The sequence below is a fragment of the Sciurus carolinensis genome, chromosome 5 (genome assembly GCF_902686445.1).
Source record: "Sciurus carolinensis chromosome 5, mSciCar1.2, whole genome shotgun sequence".
Taxonomy (NCBI): Eukaryota; Metazoa; Chordata; class Mammalia; order Rodentia; family Sciuridae; genus Sciurus; species Sciurus carolinensis.
In genome coordinates, this window is record NC_062217.1 from 121,782,714 (window position 1) to 121,810,433 (window position 27,720).

At 52.3% G+C, this 27,720-nt stretch overlaps 1 protein-coding gene across 2 annotated transcripts in view; it reads right to left on the bottom strand.

The window, feature by feature from the left end:
* Positions 1-6,394: 6,394 nt before the first annotated feature.
* Positions 6,395-27,720, bottom strand: part of Lrrc20 (leucine rich repeat containing 20) — a 72,596-nt gene continuing 51,270 nt past the window's right edge. The window contains exon 5 of one of the 2 annotated variants that reach the window (XM_047553039.1): positions 6,395-8,827. In XM_047553039.1, coding sequence (XP_047408995.1) covers positions 8,673-8,827 — 155 coding nt within the window. In that variant the 3' untranslated portion in view covers positions 6,395-8,672. Of the gene's footprint in view, positions 8,831-27,720 lie in introns of both variants that reach the window. The other variant, XM_047553038.1, reaches the window with a different exon arrangement.

The window sequence follows — 27,720 nt, forward strand, 5'->3', positions numbered from 1 at the left end:
TCCTGTGCCAGTCTCCCCAGCTGGTCCACGGTCTTCTCCCTTTGTATTCATCTCTTGTGGCTGCTGTAACAAAATGTCACAGGCTGAGTGGCTGAACAATTGAATGTATTTCACACCGTTCTGGAAGATGGTAAGTCCAAGATAAAGGTTCCAGTTCATTTGTTTTCTGGTGAGGGCTCTTATCCTGACTTGCAGACACTGCCTCTTGTTGTGTCCTCCCGTGGCCTGTCCTCGCTGTGTGTGCGTGAGGGAGACACTCTCTGGTGTCTTTTATAAGGATTCTAATCCCAGGGAATCAGGATCCCCTACCTTAAAACCTCATTTATCCTTAATTACTTCCTTCAGGCCCTTTTGCCAAGTACAGTCACCTGGAGGGTGTTAGGGCTTCAACTTATCAACTTTGGAGGGACATAAACATTTAGTTCCTAGCACCTCCAAGAGCAGAGGCCCTGCTCACTGCAGTGTGCCCCATCCGTGTTCCTCCTGATCACACGCCCTCAGTGGGTGTTGATGGAACGCATAAGGCCTATAGGGCCTCACGCTCCCTCTCTGAGCAGAGCCAAAGGCTTGTTCTGAAACGCCTGAGAGAGTTGGTAGGTGGCCAGAAGAAAGGTTGGCATGAAGCCAAAGAGTGCCCTATGGGATAGCTCCCCTGTGGTGGGGATGCCAGGCATCTCCCATGGGAAACTCAGTCTCCACTTTGGCTGGAAGTGCACACAGGCCTTTAGGGTAGAGAAGTCCATTGGGGTAGCTGCCATTTTGAAATGGCTTAGAATCCCTAGGGAAGGGGAAAGGGGTCTTGGGGTGGTGGTCCCTGGGAATCAGATTCACAGCACACTGCCTGCAGCATCTCTTTGATGCTGGGGTGGGAGGGCATCCATTTGAAGATTACAACCCAGGCAGGAGTAGGGTCTCTTTCCTGGGAGCTAGGAGGCTCTTCTGAAGCAGCTTCTGAGAAGCTTTTCTTCCAAATGTCTTAAAATGCTTATTAGCGAGCTGTCCCCAAGGAAGCAGGTTAAAGTCATTATCTGCAGTTTTAAATGACAAGCCAGGGCATTAATGGCTGACTCACTCCCACAGCACAGCCAGGTGGCATTAACCATGGAGGACAGGCCAAAACTGCCAAGTAGGGAGCTCCTAAACACCAGGACTCAGGGAGGGCCGCAGAAAGGCCTGGTGCAGGGAGCGGGGAAACCTGGACCAGTGTCTGGCCACCAACTCCCAGCATGCTTAGGCAAGTCACTCCACTCGCCCTCTGGAACACTCAGGAACTCCATGTTCCCACCTATAAAGTGGAAAGAGTGCTCTCACTCTCAGTCTCCCTTCTCCTCTGAAGAACTCAGCTGTAAGGAGCCCTCCTGCGGAGGGAAGAGGAAAGACCCTGAAGGACTGAGGGACACCCTGAGGAAGCCCACCTCTCTGGCTGGGGTTTACATTCTGGTTGGTTGCAGAGCTTCTAAGGTGGGCACTAGAAGGACCCAGGTCACTGTGTCAGGAAATACCTACCTTTAGGGATGGTGGAGAATCATCTAGAGACAAGGTAGGCAGTTCTCTGGGATGACTGGTTTCAGCCCAAAGGCCTCCTCCAACTTAGGTAGGTCTTCTGGGAGCCACTGCCTGAGCCTTGCACACTGATTCTAAGGGACCAGGACTCTGGTCAAAAGGCCCGGGCTTGAACACATTACCTTCCAACCCAACCCACCTGCTAATATCTGACTTTGGTCAGTCCCTCCACCTTCTCCAAGGCTATCTCTTCATCTATGCAATGGAAACAAAATGGCAGCAACCTCCCTTCCCTGTAGGGACGAAATGAGCTTGTCAGTGGAGAGCACTTAGCCCGAGCACAGGCACACACAGTGAGCTGTGGCGTATATTTTTATGTTGCCTGCTTTCCGCCTCCTCTGCTCCGTGCAGTGCCTCTGGTTCTTTCCCTTCCCATCAACCTTTGGGTGCCTCCAGTCCTTTCTCTAACAGAAACACTGAGCAGCTGATAAACTTGGTCCTAGGAATGTTAACACTCAAAAGCCACCCTCCTGGGGAAATCTGTGGCCCAAAACCCAGAAAAAGAGTCCCAGATGATGCCTGCATGTAGGAAGCACAGTTGAACAGGCCTACCCATGACAATGTACCATTGCAATTTCCTTTGTTTTGATTAATTAAGGGCACAGACTTTGTGAAGTTTCATATGAACCTGTGGATTTGTGTCCAGTAGAAAAGAACACACCAAAGTTGACTGTACCTGGTAGGATATTCATGTCCATTGACAATACGTAGAGCTTATCAAAGGGCAGATTCCTAGATTTTTTTTTTTTTTTTTTAAGGTACTCAGGATTGAACCCAGGTCCTCCAGGGCCTCCAGCATGCTAAGTGTTCACTCTACCACTGAGCCACACCCCAAGCCGAGACTGTCCATTTCAAACATACCCCCAGATGCTACTGATGCTGATGGTTTGAGGATCCCTGAGTAGCAAGGTTCTGGCCCAACCTTGGCTCTAAAATCCTTGTGTCAATCCTGACAGAGGCTGAGATGAGATCACAGGGGAGGGCAATGCCTGACCAAAGACAGCAATCTCATAATGGTGGGAGTTCAGAGGGCAGGATTGGAGATTGCCTGTCCTCTCTCAGGCCATATCAACTGGCTCCTGGCCACTCCACTTAGGAAAAGCCCCAGTTACAATACCAAGACTTGCAAGGGTCTGGGAAGACCAAAGTAAAGATTTTTTTCACTGTTTTTTGGTCCTTTGGTGGAAAGTCGAGGTATTTAGTGTGGGATGGGAACTTGGGCTGATGGTTACCCTCTCAGATGGCAATTCTCTCTGAAGCAGAGGTCTTTAGACATCAGTGTGCATCCCCATTCACTCACTCAGTCAACCAGTAAATAGACATTGTGTGGCTACCATGTATCAGCCTTGCTCAAGCGTTGGAGACACAGCAGAGACCAAGACAGGCAAAGATTAAACCGACACTAAGCGACGGACAAAATAAGCATGAAGTCCTTTAGGTAGTAAGCACTACAGGTGAAGACAAAGGTGAGCGGTTAATGGAGACAGGGGTGCTGGATGGAGTGGAGGGGCTGTAGTGGGGTGGCCATGGGTCTTGATTTGAGCAAAACTTGAAGAAAATAAGGGAGTTGGCCATGGGGCTGTGGGGAAGGGAAATCAACTGCAAAGCCCCCAAGGCGTAGTGAACCTGGGTGTTGGGAATGACTCCGAGCTGGTGTATCTTCCATGCAGGGAAAGAGACCAGAGAAGTAAGTAATAAGGGGCAGATGACAGCAATCCTGGAAAACCATTGTGATGCTTCAGCACCAAAGGTGATGGAGAGTCATTCGGGACTTGTAGCCAATGATCTAGAACAATGCTCTGCAAGCTTTGTGAAGGTGCACAGGGACTCTTTCAGGTGCAGAGATGTGGGCCCTACTCCCAGAATCTGTCTTCTGAGGGCTCAGGTAGCCTGGGAATCTGCCCCCAGATGATTGATCCTCCTATAAATGGTCCACAGAGGCAGTACTACCCCTTGCACAACTTCAGGGGGGTTCTGTTCTCATAAATGGTGCCCGTTTTGGAGATGGCATTGTGAATGACCATCCCCTGCCCCCCGCAGTTGAACAAGGAGGTAGACTTACGAGCCCACCCTGGGAAGCTACTAAATTAAGGTGCTTTCCATCTACAGGAAGTAATTAGGTATGCAGCTGCCTCTGCTGCTATGAATTTGGACACACACATGCACCTGCCCTCATTAGTTGTCCTGGGAGGCTGAAGGCAGAGGGTTCGTAGACTGCATAACTATGAAGATGGGATAAGTGTCCCTGTGGGTCTAAACCTCCCATCAGCCTCCTGGGCTATGTAGCACATGGCTCTGCATGGGCACGAGAGGGGCGAGGTTCTTGGCTGGATGCTGCAGTCTATGTCCACCAAGGGCGGGTGTGGGTGGCCCTGAGAGGAGGCTGTCAGGTGTGTGAAGTGGGCACACAACTGATGCACTTACCTACCATATGTGCTGGTTAACTGGCAGGAGGTGCTGGCATTAGGCATAGGCGGTGTTAGCGCCCATTTATAAAGGAGTTTAGGAAGGGCTCGGAGAGCCCTGTTCACAGAACCATCACAGAAGAAGGTGCAGCTGGAGAAAATGATCGGTCACTTATCCTATTCCTGTCAGCCTCTCGGAGGCTGGACTTGCAGCAGCAAAGCCATCGAGTCTAACCAAGCTCTGCTCCTTCCTGGTCCCTTGCTAATCCTCTCAGCCTGGCTCCTCATCTATACTGTAGGCATCGAGAAGGGCACTGCTAATAGTACATGAGAAAAATACAATGTCTGCCTAGGCCAGTAGACACTAGGCACCCCGCCAGGGCCCCCCTTTCTCAGGGATGGGTGCAGGCTGCCAGGCCCTAAGACCCCAGTCAGAGCACAGTCTGGCTACTCGTGGGCCAGAGGGTTTTCTGCCCAGCAGCTCAAGCCCGGTTCTTCTCCCAGGCTGGCCTTCCCGGTGTTGGCAACTCTCCAGAGCTCCGCGGGGGCTGTCTGGGGCGGCTGCCAACCCGCCCTGCCAAGAACTGCACCCCACTCCCCTGGCTGGCTTTCTGAGAAGGGACAGGCACATTTCAGGTAGAGTAGTTTCAAATCCGGGTTCCAGCGTCCCACATGGTATTTGGGGAAACACAATCAACACCTTTGGCCCCGCGGCTCACTGTCCACACAAACGTCAGCATTCTGCCACTTTTCTCGACCTCGGTGCATTTTTCCAGGAAACTTGCCAGGGAAATAAAAGTGGTAGATAACTTTATTGTTCGTTCCTGGAGCTTTCTGAAGAGTCATTTAAAGGAACATCAAGTTGTTTAACTCTCAATACACCAAGAGAATGTTCATACCTCAAGACTCTTGTAGCTCTTTCCCTCAAAATCCCCTCTTGCTGTGTCCACTGATCCTAAGCCACGTCATGAGGTTTAGCCAATACCAACCCAGGCTTCCTCCCTGCCTGGAATGACCTACCTAAAACCAGACCCCATGCCCAACTCGGACACCCTGGGAAAAAACCATGCCACTGGAACTTGCCCTGATGGCAGGGAGAGCGGGACAGCAGGACTAGCCCTGTCGGACGGACAGCTTGACCTGGTGATCTTTGTGAACCAGGATGGGACAGGAAACAGCACGTAGGAGTCCTTTCTTTGATCTTTGGGGTAGGGAAGGGCTAATCCACAGGGGACAGTTGGAAATGAAAGCAGGGCCCTCAGAACCTGAGAGACAGTGACCAATGAGTAGTAGAGAGGCCCTTTGGGATGTCCTAGTGCAGCCACTTCATTTTACAGATGGGAAACAAGGCCTGAGGCAAAGGGATTTGTCCAAAGCACAAAGCTAGCTGGGACGGTTACAGGAACTAAATGAATTACTATCTGCAACACACGAGACGCTGTCTGGTACCTGTCTAGCCTAAAATTCAAGGCAAACTCAAGTTGGTCTCAGATTTAAAACACAAAACATGGTTGGGCACAGTGTCGCGCCTATAATCCTAGCAGCCCAGAGGCTGAGGCAGGAGGATCGCAAGTTCAAGGCCAGCCTCAGCAACTTAGCAAGACCCTTGTCACTTAGCGAGACACTGTCTCAAAATAAAAAAAATGAAAAGGGCCGGGGATGTGGCTCAGTGGTAAAGTACCCCCGGGTTCAACCCCCAGTACCAAAAACCAAACCAAACTACCACCAACAAAAAGACAAAAAACCAAAACAGCCTGACAGCCTTGGGCCCAGAACACTGTTTCTGTAACCAGAGTGTGCACCAGAAGACCTGAGGGCTGTTCCAGTGGGGCGCTAAGCCACCAACACCCACCCCTGCGTTTCTGACCATAGGACTGGTGTGGGGCTGAGGATTTGTATTTCTTTCATCTTTTAAAATTAGTTTTTGTACTGGGGATTGAACCCAGGGGTGCTGAGCTACATCTCCAATCCTCCCACCTGCCTTTTTTATGAGATGGTCTCCTCCATTGTCTCTCACTTGCGATCCTCCTGCCTCAGCCTCCCTAGTTGCTGGGATTACAGGCATGCACCACCAAGCCTGGTTTGAGGATTTCTATTTTCAAACAGCTCCTGGTGGGTTTCTGCTGCCTGCCCAGAGACCCTTCTTTGAGAACCATGGATCCAGAGGAATGAATTACTAAGGGCGAAATGTTTGGCACCAATAACTGGGGACGGTGGCGGGTCTCTAACCTTCCTCAGGCCAGGCATCTATCTGCTTGGCTGACTCTGCTTGGCTGACTGTGCCTGTGGCCCTCCCCCCCCCCCCCCCCCCCGGGCTATTCAGAGGATCCCCCATCTAGCTTCCTTTCCCTCTTTGCAGGTGGGCTGGTGACACCTGGCTTCCTGGGGGTCTCTGTGAGGAGAATGAATCAAACACCAACCGGAGGCAGATGAAACCGACACATCCTTTATTGCAGACTGAAGCTAAGGGCTCACTCACGCTGCGAGCCTGGATTGGGAGCTTGTTGGACTGCCCAAGCTCTCCCAGGAGGCAAGGGCATGCTGTCCCAGCGGAGTAGAAGGCAACTTCCAGAAGCAGCCCTCTCAAAGGGCCAGAGGTGAGGACCTGGAGCAGGCAGCTTGGCATGCAGGGATGAACCAGAGAGGCGGATCCAGATGGCCAAGCACACCCTACCCTCACCTCCTGGTGCATGGGGTCACTCCCTTCGAAGGGGGTGTCATACACTCTGGAAAGATCAAGAGGCTCTGGGTCTCCCCAGGGTGAGGGAGGAGGCAGAGCACAGACTCAGATCCCTGGAGGAGGCAGGGGGAGAACCAAGAAAGCCTTTGCCTTCCAATTCAAGGACATGCCCTTAGGGCCTTGTTTCTCAAACTATAACATAGTTCTAGGAATCAGCTGGGGATCCCGTTAAAATGCAGATTCTGATGCAGGAAGCCTGGGTGCGCGAGACTCTGGGTTGCTAACAGGCTCCCAGGTGATGCTGCTGTGGCTGGCCTCAGATCACGCCTCAAGGTGCAAGGCTCTGGCCACGAGATGGCTGGGCACACCAGAGAAGAGGCCTCCTCTTTCACCAGGAGAGACCCAGAGCACGGGTGGGCGGGGCCGGCCCAGCCCAGACTGCACGTTGCCCCCACCTGCCCAGGGTCCACAGCTGAACTCAGCAGCCCTGCCTGGACATCCTGCCTTGCCCTCCTCATCCTGGAAACCCTCTTCCAGAGTGGACAGGAAGGCCATGAGATAGGAGCAGAATGGAAGGTCTCTCTTGGGACACTAAACATTCAGTGACAGGCCACATGTTCAGCTCCTTGCCAAGAGACAGGAGACCTGGGAGCAGGGAGGCAACTGGGGGCCTTCTGAGGCAGGCTACTGCTCTGAGCGGCAGCCGGGGCTCTGGGCAGCCTGACGGTGGGCATGGTAAAGTGGCCCAGCTCTGCCCACGGCCTGGGGCCTCAGGGCCTCCACAGACCCAGATCAAGGTGCAGAGCAGGTGGGCTCGGGGGAAGCCCTGGGTCGGCTTGCCCCTCCCGTGAGAAAGTGAGATGTAGCCTCGTGGGGGATCAAAGCACAGGCTTTACCAGAAGGCAAGAGCCCCAGCCTGTTCCTGGTGGGGGACCGGCCATTTCCACGTTCCTGGGACCATCCCAGTTTTAGCACTGAAAGCCCCACCTCCTAGGAAACCCCGCAGTCCCAGACAAGCCAGGATGGCTGGTCACCAAATTGCCTGGCAAACCCTAGGCTGCAGGTTGAAGACCTCAGCATGGCTAGGTCTTCAGGGTGGTGGCTTTGGATCCAATGACCACAGTGTCTTCTGCTCCCAGGGGGACATTACAAGGTAGCCAGGCTGCTGCCAAACGGAGGCCGTGATGAGGGTGGTCACCTAATTACCTCGGACCAGAGCCACAGACACAGATGGCATCGCTGTCCCTGGGCCACCTCTCCTGCAGCTCAGGGGATGAAGACCAGGTACACCTGGACAGGCATTCCCGGGAAGGAATGGATGCTCGGAACTTCCTACCCACTCACTTCTTCATCCCAAGGCGGACAGAGCTGTCCTGACTTGCTCCCCAAGGTCCCAGCCTTAGGGTCCATGGGCGTCTTCATGACCACTTTTGCCCTGCCCCAGGGCCACGGCGTTCTCAGATTCCTGTTCGGGCTCCTGCCAGTCCAGGGAGCCAGGTGGTAGAGGACGGGGCATGGTGAAAGCTTCATCCAATTCAGTCCTCAGGAAGCAGCAGATGGACGGTTGTCTTCTACTCCTCTCAGCACAAGAAACAAGGCCTCAAGCCCAGGGAGGCCCAGAAAATGCTCAGCTACGCTCATCTGCAGGCTCAGAGGGTGCCTGGTGATTTGAAGCTAAAACCTCCAAGGAGTCTAAAGGAGGCCAAAGTCCTTTGCCACCATCCCTCCTCCCAAGCACCGAGGCTCAGAGAGGGTGGGGGATCTGCCCAAGTTTGCACAGCCCCTGTGTGCCCACTCTCCTGGCCCCAGCCCCCACCCTGCCTCCTCCTCCTCATGGTTCTGGGGCCCTCTACTGCTCTAAACTAGCCATCCTGAACTGGCTGCACCCCCTCCCGCCACACTCTTGTTTGCCCACCCACCCCAGCCCCCCAGCTTAGCCTCCCTCGGGCCCATGGGCTTCTCTCCTCTCAGGGTGCCAGGCCAGTGGCCTCTGTCCCTTGCTGGGTGGTAACGAGGAGGGTGCCCTAAGGTGGAGGGGCCCGTGCACCCTCTGGAGACATGAGCATGTCAAACTTGATGAGCGGCGGGGCGATGACGCGCACCTCGGCATTCAGAGGGTTGAAGCGGAGGTTGATGCTGCGCAGGGCCTGCATGGCGGCCAGCTTCTCCACAGGCACATCTGCTGGGGAGAGAGGGACAGGTCAGAGGGCGTAGGAGCAAGCAGGCAGGGGAGAGGACGGTGCAGAACCAAGACCTGGAGCACGTGGTGGTCCCCACTGCCCATGGGGCTCAGCACCTAGTGCCAGCCCTGTGGGCGGAGCCATGGAGAGAAGCCTCCTTCCAAATAAGGACTGGGTTTCTCAAAAAGGTGAAACCCCGGAGTGCTACGTAAACCAGCCATCTGACTTTTAGGTGGAACTGAAAGAGTTAAAGACAAGGGCTTCGAGAGCTGTTTCATGAATGTTCACAGCAGCTCTACTCACAACAGCCAAATGGAGAAACAAAATGTGGTGCACGTGCTTGCCATGGAATATTACTCAGCCATAAAAAGGAATGAAATTCTGATACAGGTTTCAACATGGATGAAATTTGAAAACGTCATGCTAATGAAAGAAGACAGGCACAGAAGGACGCATACTCTATGACCCCACTGAGAAGGAATCTACAGTTGTCCAATTCATCAACTCAGAAAGTAGAGTCAAGGTGACCAGTGGGCAGGAGAAGGAGCGATGGGGAGTAGTTAGTTTCTGTTGAGGTAATGGGGACAGTGGTAGTAACTGCATGGCATTGTGAATGAAATTAATGCCACTGAGCGGCAGGCTTAAAAATGGTTAAAATGGCAAATTCTGTGCTTTTTTTTTTAGTGTCCTAATTTTATAAATTAACACTGTGCTATGCCAAGCCCAACTGTACACTTTAAATGTGTGAAATGTATGGCATGTGAATTCTATCTTGCCAGGCACATGTCAGCAATCCCAGTCACTGGGAGACTGAGGCAGGAGAACCTCAAGTTCAAGACCAGTCTCAGCATCTTAGCAAGATCATCAGCACCTAGCAAGACCCTGTCTTAAAATAAAAAATAAAAAGGGCTGAGGATGTAGCTCAGTGGTAAAGCACCCCAGTACCAAAAAAAGCAGGGACAGGCTGGGGTTGTGGCTCAGTGGTACAGTGCTTGCCTGGCATGCATGAGGCACCGGGTTCAATCCTCAGCACTGCATATAAATGAGTGAATAAAATAAATGTCTATCAACATCTAAAAAGAAAAGCAAATTATATCTCAACATCTCCAAGAATATTATATGTATGAAGTTAAGAAAACTTTTACAAGAAAAAGGAGGCTGCAAGTGAAAAACAATTCTAGTTCTTTTAGTTATGCATAACATTAGGATTATTTTGACATGATTACAAAAGCATAGAATGTAATTTGCTCTATGCATGTGGAAATTCTTATTAACCATGGGAACACCATTCTCTATCACATGATCTGGTCCATTATGCCCCGGAGGAGTCCCAAGAAGGAGCCAGGTCCACCTTGGCTTAACCTAAGGGAGGTCGGTTAAAACCTGACTTCATTGGGACTCTTGACACTGGACACCGTCCCCTCCTATTTCACCGTCCTGTAAAAGCTTCCTGAGAAGTTCCCGGCTGTTAATGTGGATTATCATCCAGAGGTGAAATGTCCTCTGGAATCAAACTGATCTCCTCTTCCTGCTCTAGTGGAAATCAAGCTTCAAATTGTCAGCCACTCAATTTATGTAAAGATACTAGGACATTTCTCAACACTCATCCAAAATGCCTCTTGGTAACAAATATAATGATCTAATTAATTCCAGGTCCAACAGACTGATTTCTAGATGAAGAGGCAGTGCAGCATAGGACAGACTTGGAAATTAATAACCAAACTGAAGCCCCAACCCTTACTCCTTCCCTGTACCTTAGTTTTCTAATCTAAAAGACGAAGAGTCTTTTATTTGGTGTTTGTCATGGTGAGATGGGGTAGGCACCCTCAGCCTGAAGGTCTGCACTGCGGGTGTCCTCCTTGGAACGTCACGCTGGGGGACACACAAAGTCCGTCTTTAATTTGAATTTTGATCCCTCAGTCAGCGTGGTGTGTGATTTCTCCATTGTATAATTACTGTTGTTTTCTCCTCCCCTTCTCCTCTCAGTTAACAAGAAGTCTGTGGGAATACATTTCCCACATGTAAATATCTTGCTGCTCCCAACATTTAGCCTCCGTTGCCCTGGATTTAGCATCCACTGCTGATTCTTGCCTATCTGATCTTTATGGTGTTTGCGAAATTACAATTTTTCCATCACTAGCAGTGCCTTGACTTTCTCTTGTAAGCCAGTCTTCCCTCCTCTATTTAGTATCAATATGGAATCCTATGTATCTAGTGATTTATAATTTAATTCGTATTTATTTGGTGCTCAAATTGTCCCAGATTTGTCCATTGGGAACCCCTTCAACCTGGTCTTATGTAATTTTTTTTCCCCTTCTGTGCTAGGCATTGAACCCAGGGCCCTGCACATGCCACGCATATGGTCTATCACTGAGCTACATCCCAGCCCTTCCTGTGTCTTTTGACATGCTTCCAGCATTTGGGGACATATTTTCTTTTTTGGGGGGTATGCTGGGGATTTAACCCAGGGACAATTTGTCACTGAGCTACATCCCCAACATATATTATGTTTAATTTCGAGACAGGATCTCACTAAGTTGCTTAGGGCCTCGGTAAATTGCTGAGGTTGGCCTTGAACTCGTGATCCTTCTGCCTCAGTCCCCAGAGCCACTAAGATTACAGGTGTGCGCCTACTTCCTTATTTTCTAGCAAGTCTTGAGCCTTTCCTGTCATAGCCCCAGAGTTAGCCATTTCTCCAAGAAGTCCTGGTCCCTTCCCGGAGGGACGGGTATTCACGCCTGATACTAACGGTGCTGCGTGTTGTACAACCCAGCCCCGAGGCCCCATGCATACAGACTCCGTCGCCTTTGGCCACTGTTTGACATACCATGCTGTGTGCCCCCCGCACGATTCCTCTCTGCTTTACCCGCACAGGACTTGGGTGGCCCCATCTGTGTGTGAGATGTATGTCCAGGAGCAGAATTGATTGCACCATCAAAGGATGTGTGTGCACTATGCCTAACTGCTCTCTAGAATGCCACCAGGTCTCCAGGGAGCCCCAGTCATCCTGCCTCTCCAGGGACTTTCAGCATCGGCTGCTTGGATCTGCCCACCCCACCCCAGGCCGATGCACACGGAGACCCCGAGCCTCAGCAAAGTTTCTGCCATCTCCTCCTCTTCCCGTGCCTTGTGTGCTGTGGGCAGGTCCTGGGGCTCCACCACCCAGGAACAGGGTGGACTCTGCCTTCCACCCTCTGGATAGAGCCCACTTGAAGACAGGCACTGTCCTCCATTTTGGGCTTGGTAACTGGATGAAGTGACTCGCTAGTTCTCCCAGGGGTGAGGGCATGGAAAGCCACTAGCTCAGGACCGTTTTTCATATGTGCACCCACGCTCAGTTTACAAAGCACTGCCATGCTTGATCCTCCGCAACCATGGGCGAGAGCCGCACAGGTATTCCACCCACTTTACAGAGCAGGAGTCTGAGGCTAGAAAGTATCTGTCTCAAGGACACACAGCTGTTAAGAAGCAGAGCTGGGCTGGGGTGGGCTGCCACCTAGCTCAGAGGATGCTCCACCATGTCCATGATGGGCAGGGTGGGGTGAGCATGGGAGGGGAGAAAGCGACCCGCAGGCTCTAACCCTGACAATTCAGGTGGCCCAGCCCCAGTTTGCAGGGATTTGGGCCCCAGACCTCGGTGCTGGGTCAAGTTTGTGGTTGATGGTGGTTTTTAAGTAACGTGTGAATGCCTGCAGTGTGCTCTTGGTGTCAGTTAGGGTACCGACTCCTCCCAACAGCAGAAGGAGGTGAGCACTGTTACTGTCTCCACCTCATAGGTGCGATGAAGGACAGAGGTTAAGTAACTTGCCCAAGGAAACACTGCCAGGCAAGCTGATCCAGATCCAGCCCACGTGGACTTCCAGCCTGGCATGTGCTACTGCCTCCAGTCTGAGAGCACTCCATAAGGGTCCCTTAAGTTAAGGGAGACAGAAAACAATCTACGGGTCACACTCCACATGGTATACCCAAAAATAAATATAAAAATCTAAGAAAAAACCCGAAACCAAAAACAGGAAAGAAAGAGAGAAAGACAGTCAGTCTGTCTGTCTACAGGGTTTCCTGGGCCCAATAAGAGTGTGTGGCTTCACCAGGCACAGTGGTTCATACCTGTAATCCCAGTGACTCAGGAGGCTGAGATAGGAGGATCACAAGTTCAAGGCTAGCCTTAGCAACTTAGCAAGACCCTGTCTCAAAATAAAAAATAAAAAGAACTGGGGATGGAGCTCAGTGGTAAAGTGCCCCTGGATTTAATCCCAGTACCAAAAAACAAACAAACAAAAAAGTGCCTGGCTTCCACTGAAGGTGACGCTCTTGGCTCCTTGGGACACCTAACTAGTAACGACCCCCTCCACAACCCAGGGCCACTTTCTCCAGGAGAAGCCAGACAGCATAGGACAGCATTATGGGGTCTCAGGACCCTGTAAGGTTCCCATTACAGGCATTGCCTTCTGACCTACTCTGAGAGAATGACTTTCCTGGAAACGTACTGAAATTGGTTCCAGAATCTTCTGTGCCACCTTGTTCTGCTCTGGATGCCAGGATAGAACAAATCTGTGCCTTTTTGTCCTGGACACTTTGCAACCTGCAGCCCAGCAAATACCACTATCTTCTTTAGGCAGGGGTGGGGGCTGGGTGGTGGTTAAGACGCACAAGCTTATCTTTGGAGTCCTACAGATAAGACTAACTTTTATATGGCTTTTCTAGTGGCTGAACTGCCTTAGGCAGGATTTCTGAGTTTTCTCACCTGTGAAATGAAGTCATACTGCCCACTTTGCAGGGGGGCAAATCAACAAGATGCCTGTGTGCAGTGGGCCAGCCCAGCGCTCCCCAATAGGCGTTCAGCAAGGGTCGTTCCCTGCTCCCTGTCACTAGTCTGGGGCCTGCACAGTGAATACCACCCAAGTCCTCAGGGACAAGTCCACACAGCCGGGTCAGCAATTAGCCTGAGCTGGCTGCTGACGTGAGGAGGAGGAGGTTGAGCCTTGGTTTTCTCCTGGAAGTACTACTCACCACCCCCACAGGAAGTCAGAGCCCCCGACTGGCCTCATGGGATCTGAGGGACCCAACCAGAAAGTTCCTCAAAGCCCTCATACCTCATGTTCGTGGGCAGTTGCCTAGGGTTGCAGAGTTGAGGACACTGAGGCTTGGTGGGAGGAAGCAACTTTGCCTTGGTCACCCTGCCACTCAGGCTTAATCAGAGTTCCTAGGCCCAGGGAACAGGCAGCCAAATCCTCTTGCAGAGGGAACTCGCCAGACCTTAGACCTCGGGGTGCCCAGCTGCTCAGCTCCCTGAGGGAGGGCTCTGTGTGTCAGGCCAGCCATGCACAGTAGGACACAGGAACTCTAAAGCCTGGAGCTGGGTCCCAGCAAGAAGAAAGGCTACAGGGCAGATGGTGGCATTATCTCTACCTGTCAGGTAAGGAGGAACTATTGACAGGTGAGAGGACAGGAGTGAGCCCTGCAGGAGGGGACAGGGAGGGATCAGAGTCCAAGGCAAACCTGGGAGGCTCAGAAGGGAAAGAAGCAGAGGCAAGGCTGTCTCCAGAACACAGGGTTAGAGCCCTTTCGCCAGAAAAGCAAGGACTGATCTTAATTAGGACGCATCCACTCCCTTCAGCTTCTCTGGAGCTCATTTGGATGCGAAGATCACATTAGACTCCTGCCAGCAGCCTGGCCGGCCTCCTTCCTGTGCCTCACTGGGTGTGGAGGTTTGAGGAAGGGGCTCCTTGGTAGTTGTTGCCTGGCTCTTTCAAGCCAGGTGCCCATCTTTCCTCCCAATCATGGTGGGGTTAAGGGCTAATTCTTTGAACCCTTCACCTTCCCAAACAGCACAGTCAAAAACCGGAGGTGGAGGATGGAAAACATTCCCCTTTCCCTGGCCACTCAGAATCAGAAAATCCCCTGTTTGCCTTTTGAGAGGTAAAGCCATTTCACAGGTACCAGCCTCCATGGGACAGGGAATCAGGGCTCAGCTCCTTGTCTAAATGGGCCCAGCAAAAGAGGAACCTCTTTTTTTTTTTTCTCTAGGTGGTTCCTCACAGTGATCAACCTTGCAGATAAGGAAACAGCCTCAGATTCTTGGTGACCAAGGCCACAAGCCATCAGGGAACGGGGATGGGACAGTTCCTGATCATAAAGCCCATGTGCTTCAGCCTACACCCAGAGGGTCGAAGCCAAGGCAAGAACACTGTCTCCTTTCACTGACCTTCATTCCCCAGGAGGTAATCATGACAGGCAGGTCTCACTGAGCAACTCAATCTGGGCTGGAGCCTGGGCTGAGGGCCTCCTCATCTTGACTTTCAAGACACCCCCACCTCAGAGATGGGGGCTCAGATCTGCTTAGCCACCCGATCTCCTGATCTCCTCTTCTGCTACTGGGGACTACAAAGTCCTGCCTCAGTTTCTCCAGAGGGGGGTTGAATTGGGGAGTTGCAAAGGATTCCTCCTCTGCTGGACTCCAAGATACCTCTGTCCCTCAGCCAAGGAGGCCAGTGGCCTGCACAGTGGGCTCCTGAGGGCAGGAAGGTTTCCTTGGAATGCTACTGCCACAGGGCAAGGCACAAAGACCAGCTACAGCCCAGCCTTGGAGCAAGTGCCTGAAAGTCCAAATCTGGAAAGCACCACCTGGATCTCGGCCTCTCTTTCCACATCTACATGGAACTAGCCTCTCCAGGGTCTGTGGTATTCTCTGACCCACCCTGCTAGAGGACAGTGATAGCTCTCACAGGTGCAGAGCAGGCAGTAGCTGTATCTCTTTCCCCTGTATGAACTGCTAAAGTCACTCAAGCAATTTAAATCAGACATGTCAAAGCTGGCAGAATGAAACAGCAAGTGATAAACCCAAGAGGCCAAGAAGGAGTTTCCAGATGAGGCTTAAAGATCATTTATCTTCACAGCATCCCGACAAGAGGGGGTGGTGGCTAGAGGGTGGGGAGGGAAGAATGAGATGATCTGAAATTTGTAGATGGGCAAAAAGCAAAGTTTGGAGGGGTTAAATAGGTTAAATAGCCTCCCAGGCCACGGAGCACACCAGCCACTCCACGGTCACAGAAGCAGGTCCTCAGTACCCCTGGAGAGGGGTCTCCACTTTCCCCTCAGTAGATGGGTCACACTCAGCCCCAACCACTGTGTCTTGCTGCTGCTCAAACCCCAGATCAAAGGCCACTCCTGTCATGCCCCTTGGTCCACCTCCAAACTTCACAGCCCTTTATACTGCACTCTAGCACGTGGTGCACAGCAACCCAAGAATAAGTTTGTTCGCTCCTATGAAGGTGATACTTAGGACAGCACCCTGCGGAGCTCAGTGCTTATCAGGTGAATGAACGAATGAATACCTCACCTGCCAAACTAGACCCTAAAAGTTCCTTCATGCTGGGGACCACCCTGGGCTAGGTGCACAGAGGAGCCGCCCTCGCTGCTGCTTAAGGCTCTGTGACCACAGCTGCATTCGAGAGTTGGAACCCATCCCTAGTCTGACCCGCCAGACAGGGCCAGGTCTCAAGGGGCCAAAGAGGCGACAGGACACGGGCCCTCTGGCACTAGTGATCCAATTCAGAGAGTGAGAAAATATTGATGGACAAAAATAAAACCACCAAGTTCCGTTTCCTGGAATCACCACTGTTACTGTGTTGGCGTGTGGCCTGCCCAACTTCTGAACATGTTTATGAATGTAAGTGTGTGGGTGCGTGTGCACACGCGTCCAAAGTGGCCTCTTGGATACCATGTCGCAACACGCTTGTCTTCATAACATGTCATAATTATCTATTCAGCTTATAACTTGGTGACATTTTCATGGTCCCATCATAGTCGTGCTATGAACTGTGTCACCTGCTTTCACTTTGGGGCATTCAGCTTGTTCCCAACTTTTCCCTCTTCCGGATTATAAGAGGCTAGGAGTCTACAAGGCTTCTAAGTTAGCTCCATCTCTTTCAGCCTATGACTGCAGAAGGTAGGATGGGAGAGTCTAGAATCTTTTTATGAAGCCAGAGTAGGATTCTCTAACTTTCCCGTAGTCCCCAAGTATATGGAGAGGGTGGGTTATCAGCCTCACGTCCTGAGTGGGGACTAAGGCAGAAGACTCAGCATCACATGGCAGGGAAGGACCGTAACCAGGCTAGGTGCCACACCTCATTTGACCCTCCTCCCAGGGCGGCAGCTACCCCGAACTCCTCTATCTGTGGGAGGCTTAATCAATAAGCACAGAATCCGAGCAGGCAGTATTTACAGAACATTCCTTCCCTGAGGAGAGCCTGACTCCACCTCACTGATCATTAGCACTATTGACTGGGAAACTTGTTTCATGCCAGTGGGAGCAGCCTAGAGGCAAGACAAAAAATGCTCAGGAGTGCCGTTCTTCATCTGTGAGATCCTCAAGGTCCAAAAGGGCACTGAGAGGAGTCTGGGCCCAGGAGAGTGGCAAGAGGTGGTGAGCTCCCAGCACAGAGATGACCCGGCAGAAGTCAAGCAGCCTCTGATTCCAACATGGTTTGAGCGTCCTGAGAATCCAGACTGGCCAGGAGCTGGGCTGAGCCCGCACCTCAGCCTCAGTGCAGCCCTTGGTCCTGGAGGTCCAAAAAACTAAGATGCAGAGCTGAGTATCACACCCACACAGAACGCCACGGGAGACAGGCAGGCAGACTAGGGTAACCTGCAGGGACAGGGAATTGTGCCCACACCAGGGACACTTCTGGGCCACACTCATACCATGAATTCCTGGCAATGGGAGCCAGGTAGGGCAGTGAATAAGCCTCCCCCACCTTCACAGGTCCCCGAACAGAGCATCCCAGTGGTGGCGGGGCAGGAAGTCAACAGAAATAGAACAGCCCCTGCCCTCAGGGAACAGGAAGGATGTGGTGGGCCCTTGATGATCCCGCAAGCAGAGTTCCAGCCTCCAGGGAAGGCTGGGTGGGAGATCTAAGTGACTGCTGGAGAGACCAGAGCCAGAGACCCAGGCTGTGGTTTGGCTCTGTCATTTAAAGCCTTGCAAACTCAGGCAAGGTCCTGAACCTCTCTGAATCTTGTCTCTCTCATCTTTAAGATGGCCCTTCTGCCTCATGGGCTCTGGGGCATGAAGAGGACCCTAAGGTGCTCTCTAAGGAGGATGGGTTGCCGAGATGCCCAGAGCGTGGTGGGCAACCCTGCTGAAAGGGCAGGAAACCAGAATGTTTCCAGGATCCACTGACGAACCCAGAAACACTCTTGTCCCCTGAAAGACAAGAGGCGAGGAAGAAAAATGAAGGAGAAAAGCCCTGGCTGGTGTTTCTTCCGGACGCAAAGGCGGGCTGCCAGGCATGGAGCCGGACTGTCAGCCGCGGCCTTCCTTGCAGAGACTCCTCGTTCCCAGATCTGACATGCAATCAAAGCCCAATCACAACAATTCCCTTCAGAAACAACAGGGTCTTCTCCGCGTCTCTGGAGACAGCCAAATGAGTAACTCAAATTGCCAGGCCCACGCCTGGCTGTTATCTTCCCCTCCCCTGCGCTCACCCTCCTCCTGGTGCCGCCCTTCTCTCCCGCTGCCACGAGCCTGGGGGGCCTGCACCCTCCCAGGCTCTGGCTGATGCTCTGGGGAGGACCTCGGAAAGAATGGCAATTTCCCTGTCGCCTCTCGAGTGTCTGCCATCCCCGCTTTCGTAGCTGGGGGTGGTGGTGATCGTGGTGTGAATGTGAATGTGAATGTGTGTGTGTGTGTGTGCACGCGCACGCGTGCGTGCATGAGTGCGCTCATCTCCCACCCTGCAGGATGAGAACTGCCTAATCTGCTGGCAGATGCCAAGTGCCTGGGTCTGTGGGGGACTAGGGATGCGGGTGGAGAGGCAGGAGCCTCTCCTAAGGGTTCTCCCGAGACCTGGCTGGCTCCTTCCTAAATCCTCCCTGCTTGGAAATTAAGGTTGCTGATACAATTGTACCCATCTTTCTGCTCACTCTCAGAGAAATAAGACCTCCCTTACAACTGGGAAAAGAAAAAAAGAGCCAGGGTTAACCAGCAGATGGGATGAGTGAGGGCACCACCCAGCACGCAGCACCCAGCAAACAAGAGAAGAGACGGGACAGGGATGGGGGTGCAGACTGAGGGGAGGGGTCAGGTGACCAACGATGCCAAGAAACAGAGAAGAGGCAGGAAGTGAAGAGGGTTTAGCCACTGGAGTGCTGGCTGATATTTAATAATCCACTCCCCAGGGGGAAAACAAAGCAACCCTGATTTATAGCACTGGTCCATTTTCAATCTTCAGCGTAAAGTGAAGCTGATTTCAAGCAAGCCCAGGTGGGCCTGGGATTCTTTGGCATAAACTTATACTTGGAGAGTAGCCTACTGTTTTGCTATCTGTATGTTCTTAGCTGTCTGATGTTTATTAATAATGTTTCTTCTAAAAATTCTAAGTGAGCAGGCTATGCCACAGGAGAACTAGGGAAGGGGGTTCTGTGGGCCTGGGGCAGCAGAGCACCATGCTTGGGATCCGGAGGACAAACAGGTGAAGGAAAGAGCAAGTGCACAGAGCTCAGCTCTGCCACACTTCAGTCAAGTCAGCTCCCAGGGCTGGGCTTGCCACTCTTCTCCAGAGGTAGCTACGTGCACACCCCAGAAGATACAGGGCTGGAATGAGGTTCGGGCAGTTTGTGTCTATGGCACACCCTCCCCCAGGCTGGGTAGGTGTGCCTCCAAGTAGAAAAGAGGACAGAAGGTGTTTGTTGATGGAAGATTCTAGGCTAGCTCAGTGGCTGTCTTCCCTGCACATTGGAATCATTTGGAGAGTAAAGAGGCACGAATCTTGAATCCTACCATTGAAGATTCTGATTTAATTGGCATGGGATATGGTCTGGGACGCGGTGTTTAAAAGCTTGCTGGATAATTTGAATGTCAGCAATTTGAGCTCCACTGATCTTCTCCATGAAGATTAATGAGAGAATCTGGTGAAAATCCTCGCAGAGCATTTTTAGCCTGGGCTGCTGCTGCCTTACTGCTTCCCTGTGCAGGACTGAGCTGGCAGAAGCAGTCAGGACGAGGCTGATCCCCACGGGGCCTCAGGAAACCTGACTCACTACCCTACACCATTCTCTCCACCCCAAGGAGCCTCCTTCCAACCAGTTACATGCGTCTGCCATAACCTTCCTGTGGCTTCCAATCCTCCTGCAGTTAATGTGTAAAACTCTCCCTGCTCAAAGTGCTGTGCTGAATAGCTGGGGCTCTGGAGCGCAATTGCTTTGGTTGGAATCCTGGCTCTGCCCACACGGCATGACCTTGGCCGAGTTCTTTAACCTCCCTGTGCCTCAAGGTGGAAGTGAACGTTACACAAGAGCATCCTCGAAAAGCACTTAGAGAAGAGCTGGGCACAAACAGGACAATCACCAAGCACCAGCTAGTGTGGCCCCAGTGCCAGAAGCCCTGCAAGAGCAGGGCATGTACCTTGTTCATCTTTGCATCTCAACTCAGTGCCTGACACCTAGAAGGACCCTTGGCTTAAATCCACATCTGTTCTCTGCCAGCCTCTCACCCCTGATTAAAGCATCCTGCGTGGTTGGGCTCAAAGACCCAGAGCACGCAGCTGCTCTCCAGCAGTCTAGACAGAGCCAGGGGCGGGGGTGTTGGAGACTGGCAGGTGAACAGAGCTTGGAAGTGTTTTGTTGTGTTTTAAACAAGTATCAAAGAATATCTGGTTATTTGCCGCTATGCTGCCAGCAGACTGCCAACAGTACCCTGAGCCTTTGGAAGTTCTGGTTCATCAAGGCTTCACCACCCCACAATGGTTGGCTCAGAGAATGCCGTTTGGGCAGAGTCTAAGTATGAGAAATATCTTTTGCCCAGACTGGGGTTGCTAGTTCCCTGTGGGTGGACACATGAGGGGCAGGGGCTGCACGCAGGGGCTGCACGCAGGAGCTGCTCTTGACCTCAAGTCGAAGCGGGGCCACATCGTATTTGCACTCATTGCAGTTGAAGCCTGTTTGCTTATTCCCAGGCGCCCCCTCAGCGTGGCTGCACAACCAGCAGGTGCTCCCGGCACTAATGAGTGCCTCTACCTGAAGGACGCACACACCAACTGGGCGACACTTGCCGGCACAACTCGGAGCTCCGCAGGTGCCAGGCCAGGGAGCGCAGTGCAGGGGGTCGCGTCGGCTGTGCATGGCTTGCCCTGGGAGGGCAAGTGGTCCTTCCCTGGGAAGTGGGCTGTGCTCAGAGGGAGAGTCCAACCCCATGCCCAGGGAGGACTCCTTTTCCCCCAGGACAGGCTTGGAGACCCAGATCCAGGGACAGGATTTGGTTTTGTCTTCCCAGATGTGCCAGCCCAGCGGGTCCCTGCCTAGTCACGTCCTTGCCAAGCCTGGAGGCTGTGCATCATGGTCACTCCCTCTTCTCAGATTCCAGGTGACCATCTCAAGTCCCTTTACAGGTGATGACAGGAAGAAGGGGGGGAAGGAAGAAGGACCCCCGCTGAAGGATATGGAGAAACAACCCAAAGGAGGACAACGGGTCCCAGGGAGAGAGGGAAAACAACGTGTCTGGACTTTCACAACTTCCTGCATCTACAACTGTCCCCCAATTGCCCAACTGACATTCTGCTGTGAGTCAGTCTCACCCAAACCTACAAACCCAGACCCCTATTGTAACCAGGTGCCATTTTCTCTCTTGCAAATGTGCCCTTCCAGTGCTTAATAAAGCGCGGCTGACCCGTTGTGGTCTGGCTCTGTTTCTTTTTCTTTCTCTTTCCTTTTGCACTAACCAGCAGTTCCTGACAGCAGATTGCCGTTCTGTTTCTGTGCTGCTGTTGCATTTTGCAGTACTGGGGATCAAACCCAGTGCCTCACTCATGCCAGGCAAGCGCTCTACCACTGAGCTGCACCCGGCCTGCAGTTCTGGACTGCCCAGTTGCTGGCTCTGATATTTCACTCAACATCAAGGTCCCTGGGGGACCTTAGGCAACTCACCGAGTCTTGCACAAGTCTAACAGTCCATGATGAGATTCCATGAGCCCTCGTCTGACCTGCCCTTTGTGTCTCCCGAGAAGCGGCCACAGGACTGAACAGAGCGCTGCCTGCGTGTGAGCTCGGTTCTAAGTTCCACATCTGCGAACTCCTGTGGTCCGTTATCCTCCCTGTTTTCCAGAGGAGGAATGGAGACTCCGAGACTGCACAACGGGCTGGAAAGATAAGCCCACACTTCCAATTGTACCTTTGCAGTTAGGATCAGTCATTCAAAGCTGGGATGGTGGCAGGTGGGGGTTTCTGCCTCAGTGTCCCAGGGTCCTGCCCAGCTGCAGCAGCCCCCAGACCCTGCACAGCAGCCCTGCCCGACGTCTCAGCCTCAACAGTCGCCCTGTGGCCTCCCGTTCTCCATCTTCCTGATTATGGGAGTGATGTGCTCCTCTGAAGCGTTCCATCGGTGGCTGGTGGAGTAACTGGTGGTCCAGCTAGCAACGGCTGCTATAGCATTTGATGCTCTTGTGAGCACCCCTGTGTCCCTTTTCACTTAAAATGCCCATGTGGTTTCTGTTTCCTGGACTTTCTGAGCAGGCACCTGGGGGATTAGGTGAAGCACCATGGGGAAGGTGCTTTGTAACCAGAAGGCCTCGCGTCGGTCAGGGGATTACTCATAGTTATCTACGCAGCCACGACGTGAAGGGGTTCCTTTAAAACACATTCTCGTGGGGTGGGGAGGGGTGACAATCTCCTAGAAGTTCACAGGAGGCCTGATGCTTCATGAAAGTGCTGTGTGCACTGCCACCATCTGATCCTCTGGAGAGGACAGTGAGGATATGGATCAGGACTGTTCTTCCTGCTTCTCAGCTGAGGAGTGTTTTCACTTGACATGACCACACACTGATCCTATGTGGTAAAGCTGGGACCCAAATATAGATCTCAGGTCCATGCTGCATCCTTCCCACCAAAAAAGTCCTAAGTGGGCAGTCCTTCAACTATCAATTACCTCCTCTGCAGAAATGGTCTGGCCCCCCTCTGGGAGCCAAATGGGACCCAAGAGCAGGGCCAGGAGTGACAGAGCAGCATGCTTCAAGTTGTGTGTATGGGAGGGGGCTGCTGGTGCATAGTTCCACTGGGGCTGGCCATTCAGAATCCTCCGGAAGGACAAAGGTGGCCAGCTCTCTGGGGCCTGCTCACTCCTGTCCTGCACCCTGTGGCCCATTGGTCAGCCTCCATCCAACCCCTGAGTAGTATCTTCTCTCTCCTGACCCCTGGGCAAAAGCAAGAAGAGGCCCAGCAGGTTGGGGAACAAGGAGTGAGGGAGGCAGCCTGTCGCCAGGACTGGAGCAGGCTGTGGAGGGAGGACAGGCAGATGGCAGGAGGGGATCCCAGGGAACCCTGACCACAGCCCTGAGTCCAGGGGAGGAGCTGTTTTCCCTGCCCACAACAAGGCCAGGGATGCTCACAGAGATGAGGTGGCTCGTTTGTGCTGATTGCGTGGGGCTTCAGACCTGGGCCTTTTCTGCTACCAAACTCTGAGAAGTCAAGGCAGGGAATGGGCCAGGCAAGAGGTGGCTGTGGAAAGTGGTCAGGGATGAGTGGAGATGGGCACAGAGGCTTTTCACCCAGTAGGGGCCACAGACTGTCAGGAGAGGAGCAGAAGCAAAGAGGAGGATGCCCAGGAGTCTGCTTTTGTATCACCATGGGGGATGGCTTCCTTTCTGTGCCACCCAGAGAGAAGACAGGCAGGCAGGCCATGGGGACACACTGCTAAGCCTTTTCCACCCCTGGCTTAAGCTACCTCATGGGCCTAGGGGACGTTCTGAGGACAGCTGGTGCCGACAGATCAAAGCCTGCACATCGACCGTGGCAGATTGGAGGGCTCCGCTCTGCCACTGTCTGGAAGGATTTGCTTTGGCCAAGATCCCCTACATCCTGCTGTCCCCATGCTACTAAGGGCTGTTGGGTCTACAAGGTGGGCAGCCACCTGGACCTCTCAGAGGAACTGAGGCCATGGTTTTACCTTTAACACGATTTCTGGGAGGGGTTCTCTCCCACATCTTTGACCTAGCAGCACCAGGACTTGGCTAGCCCCCAAGCAGTACAAGGTAGAAAATGGTGCAGCTCAAAAGATGCGATGAGCCAAATTTCACATGCAGTTTTACAGATCTGAGCCGAGGCTGCCGACAGAGGAACTGCAGGTGCTGGAGGCCACAGAGAGCTCCCTTAGCTAATCCACACAGGGGGAGGCGGAGGAGCAGGAGAGACCCGCTTCTCTGCTCTGCCTTCTTAAGAGCTGACAGACTTACATGGCTGGCAGGAAGCTCCAGGAAGAAGCATTCTTGCATTTGCCAGCCAACCCTGGGTAAAACACCAGCTACCAAGGCCTTGAGGTGCCACCCCTCCCAGGGAGGGCAGCTTCCTCTCCACCTCCAGGACCGGCTATCTCCAGAGAAAGTCCATCCCCACGCACCTGCCAATTTTATGGGGCAAACAGTTGTGGGGTGCCTAGCAGGCATGTGGCATCTCTCATCTCTTCCTCTGTGGCCACAGAAATTGTGATTCAGAAAGTGTGAGAAAGAACTGAGGGATATGCATTTTAATAGGCACTTGGGGGCATCGGGTGGTGGGTTCTGAGGGGCATGCAGCCTCAATTCTGCACTTGGGAGGAGCGGTTATGTTCGGGAGGATGGTGAGGCCATGAACAGTGTGCTGCCTCCAGATGCTGCTGTTTTAGGAAAATGCCCTGAACCAGCCCTTCTGAGTACCATGTGCACAAATCGCCTGTGGAGCTTATTAGTGCAGACTCTGATTCAGGAGGCAGAGCTTGAGGTTCTGAATTCTATCAAGCTCCCAAAGGATACTAGGCTGCTGACCTATGGATAATACTTGGAAAAGTAACAGTCCAAGCAGAGGTTCTCAAACTTTAGCATGCATCCAAATTACCAGAAGGGAGACAGGCTTATTAACAGACTGCTGCCCCCCCCACCCCCGCTCAGTTTTGGATTAAGTATGTCTTGTTTGGGGCCTAAGAATGTGCATTTCTAACCTGTTCTCAGCTGCTACTGCTGTTTTGCTGGTCCTGGGACCCCACTTTGAGAAATTCAGGCAGGGACAATAAGAAGTGAAACAGTAGAAGAGCTGAATGAAGCAAATGCAGCCCAAAGCATCGCTACCCAACACACATGCTCCTGTTTTAAGTAGTGTTGCTCTAATAATTAAATTGTTTTTGGTGCCAGAAATTGAACCTAGGGGCTTTTAACTACTGAGCCACATCCCAATCCATTTCATTTTTTATTTAGAAACAGGGTCTCACTAAGTTGCTCAGGGCCTCACTAAGTCAGCTGAGGCTAACTTTGAACTTTCAATCCTCCTGCCTCAGCCTCCAGAGCCACTGGGATTAGAGAAATGTGCCAGGACCACACCCAGCTCTGTTAATTCAATTCTTAACTAGAACTTGTTTTCATACGCTATTTTGCTCTCTCTGGAACAGGGAGCATGCACAGAGGAAAGAAAAACAGAGTATCAAGCGCTGTGGAAAGTTAAATTCTCATTTAGCTGAAATAGTCTCCTGCTTAGCAAAATGCAGTCTCCCTAATATGTGATTTTTCTCTTCACACCCACTTGTTCCAGAACTGAATTGCTATGTAGCAGCAAGTACTTATGAGCAAGCGGGGAGAACTGAATGACTCTCCTGCGCCCACCTTTAAGTGGCTACCGTGGGGAAAAAGCTGACTTCCCCATCTTCACAAGATGGGTGACCCACCACGGTCCCAGGTCATCACAGTCAAACTAAATGCCACCCCTCCCCTGAGACCCTCCTGTATGCTCTTGGGAGCCCCTCCCATGGGGTCACATGGACAGTCACCCTTGGCTAGGGCGTCTTCTCTGGCAGGCCATGGAGCATCTCCCTCCCTGCAGTTATGACCCTGCCTCTCTAGTGGCCGAGTATCGCCCACGCTAACCCTGTAAGCACCCAGAGGTCAGGACCTATGCTCATTGGTCCTCGTAGCCCTACTTGGCTGGAGATTGCCTTTCACCAACCAGTCTTGTTCATAACTACTTAGAAGCTTCTATATACGCTTAGCTGTCAGTATCCTGTGTTCTGCATCTGAAGATTCAGCCAATCAGAGATGGAAAATATTCAGAAAAAAATTGCATCAGTACTGACAGGTACAGATTTGTTCCTTGTCATTATTCCCTGAACAGTGCAGTAGGACAACAGTACGTAGGTTGCATGTATTCAAGAGACCACTTGGAGCACCGGGGAGGGTGTGCATAGGTTATATGCAAATACTTCCATTTTATAGGGGATTTGAGTGTCTGCAAATTTTGGTAAACTTGGGCATCCTGGAACCAAGCCTGTGGATACTGAGGGATGACTGCGTCCTTCTGGTTTGGGAAACAGAGGGACCATTCACATCTCAGAAACTGGTAAGTGGCTATTGTTTGAACTACAAACCCGCTAAGCTACAAACCCTTTTCTCCCTCTTAGGAAGGTCCAGAGCAAACTGTCCTGACAGGCCAGTCCCCAAGGTCCCCATGGGAGGCATCTGCTGCTGGGTATGTGTGTCAGGGGGTCAGCCTGCGGGACGTAAGATGCCCCCTGACCTGTTCCACTTCCTGTTCAAGTGAACAGCCCCAGACCTTCAGACTCAGAGGGTTTGATCAAAGGCAGAGGGAATGGTAAGACATGAGGAAGGACTTCCAGACAGAGAGCACAGGCCATGGGGTGAAGGGGCACTGCACATTGTGGTTGGGAGCATGTGCGGGGGAGGACAGGTGGCTTGGCTGGAGCAGAACAGACTCCCACATCTCCTTGGGACAATGTGTAGGAGTATCGTTTGATATTTTTCTGCCATGACCCAGAATACATACCCGTGAATGCACATAGTAAAACTGAAATTAAAAGGCACAAAATAGTAATTACTATGCTACATGCGACGTACCCTGGCATTTTCTATTCTGTTCCATTTAGAAATTGATGGTCTCAACCCATTAATTTGACATTACTATTCACTCGTGGATCACAACCTGCAACCTGAAATAATTCGCCCTCTTGTGTCCCCACTATTTTACAGGAGCTTCAAGGCTTTCGAATTCCTGCCACACACCAACCAGCCGAGCACCTGCTGTATGCCAGATGCTGAATGCCACGGGAATGGGGAGCAGTAGCTCCAGAGAGGCGAGGGCACGACCACCCTCACAGAGAGAAGGACCCCACGTGTAGACAAGGGAGCTGACTACACAGGTGGCAGCAGCAGAGGCCGCCACATGTCACAAAGATAGGAGTCCTGAGGGCATTCGGCCACCAGTGAACTCCAAGGATGGACACTGCTACCTCCTGGGGCCTCGGAAAGTGGACACACTGTGGGGGTCCCAGCCCTTCTCTCTTCTAGGGAATGGAGCCCTTGATCCTCCTCTTCCCCTAAAATGGCCCGAAGGGTGGAGGAAGATGAGGAGCCAGCACTATTCAGGAACAGAAGGTGGCTCCAGATGTGGGAGTCTCTAGGTCTTCCTGGGGCAGGCAGGAGGCTCCTCCGGGAGGTGCCTCAGGGTGGTGTCCTTCTGATGCACCTGGGCCTTGCTTCAGAGCTGTTTCTCTACTCACTGAACTAAAGCTTTAACACAACTCCCGCATCTCAAATTTATTTCTCATATGATTTTGGTTTTATTTTTCCAATGCCTTGAGGGCTCAGAAAGGAAAGGATAAGCGGCTTTGAAGACACCCCAAGCTCCTGGTAATTATCCTAACGAGATCCTGCAGGAGATCAGCTACAACCTGGAAGAATCCAAAGTACTTTTCAGAACGAAGTTTGCACAGCCCCCTCCGCTCAGCTGCCCTCTGCTGCTGGCCCTCTCACGGGCCTGGGATGGAGAAGCTGCCCAAGTAACCAGAACGGACCAGGGAGAGGTAGCAATGGGGAGCCTCCAACCAGGGAACAGTGACTGCCTCCCTGTCCCTCTGGGGGTCGAGAGA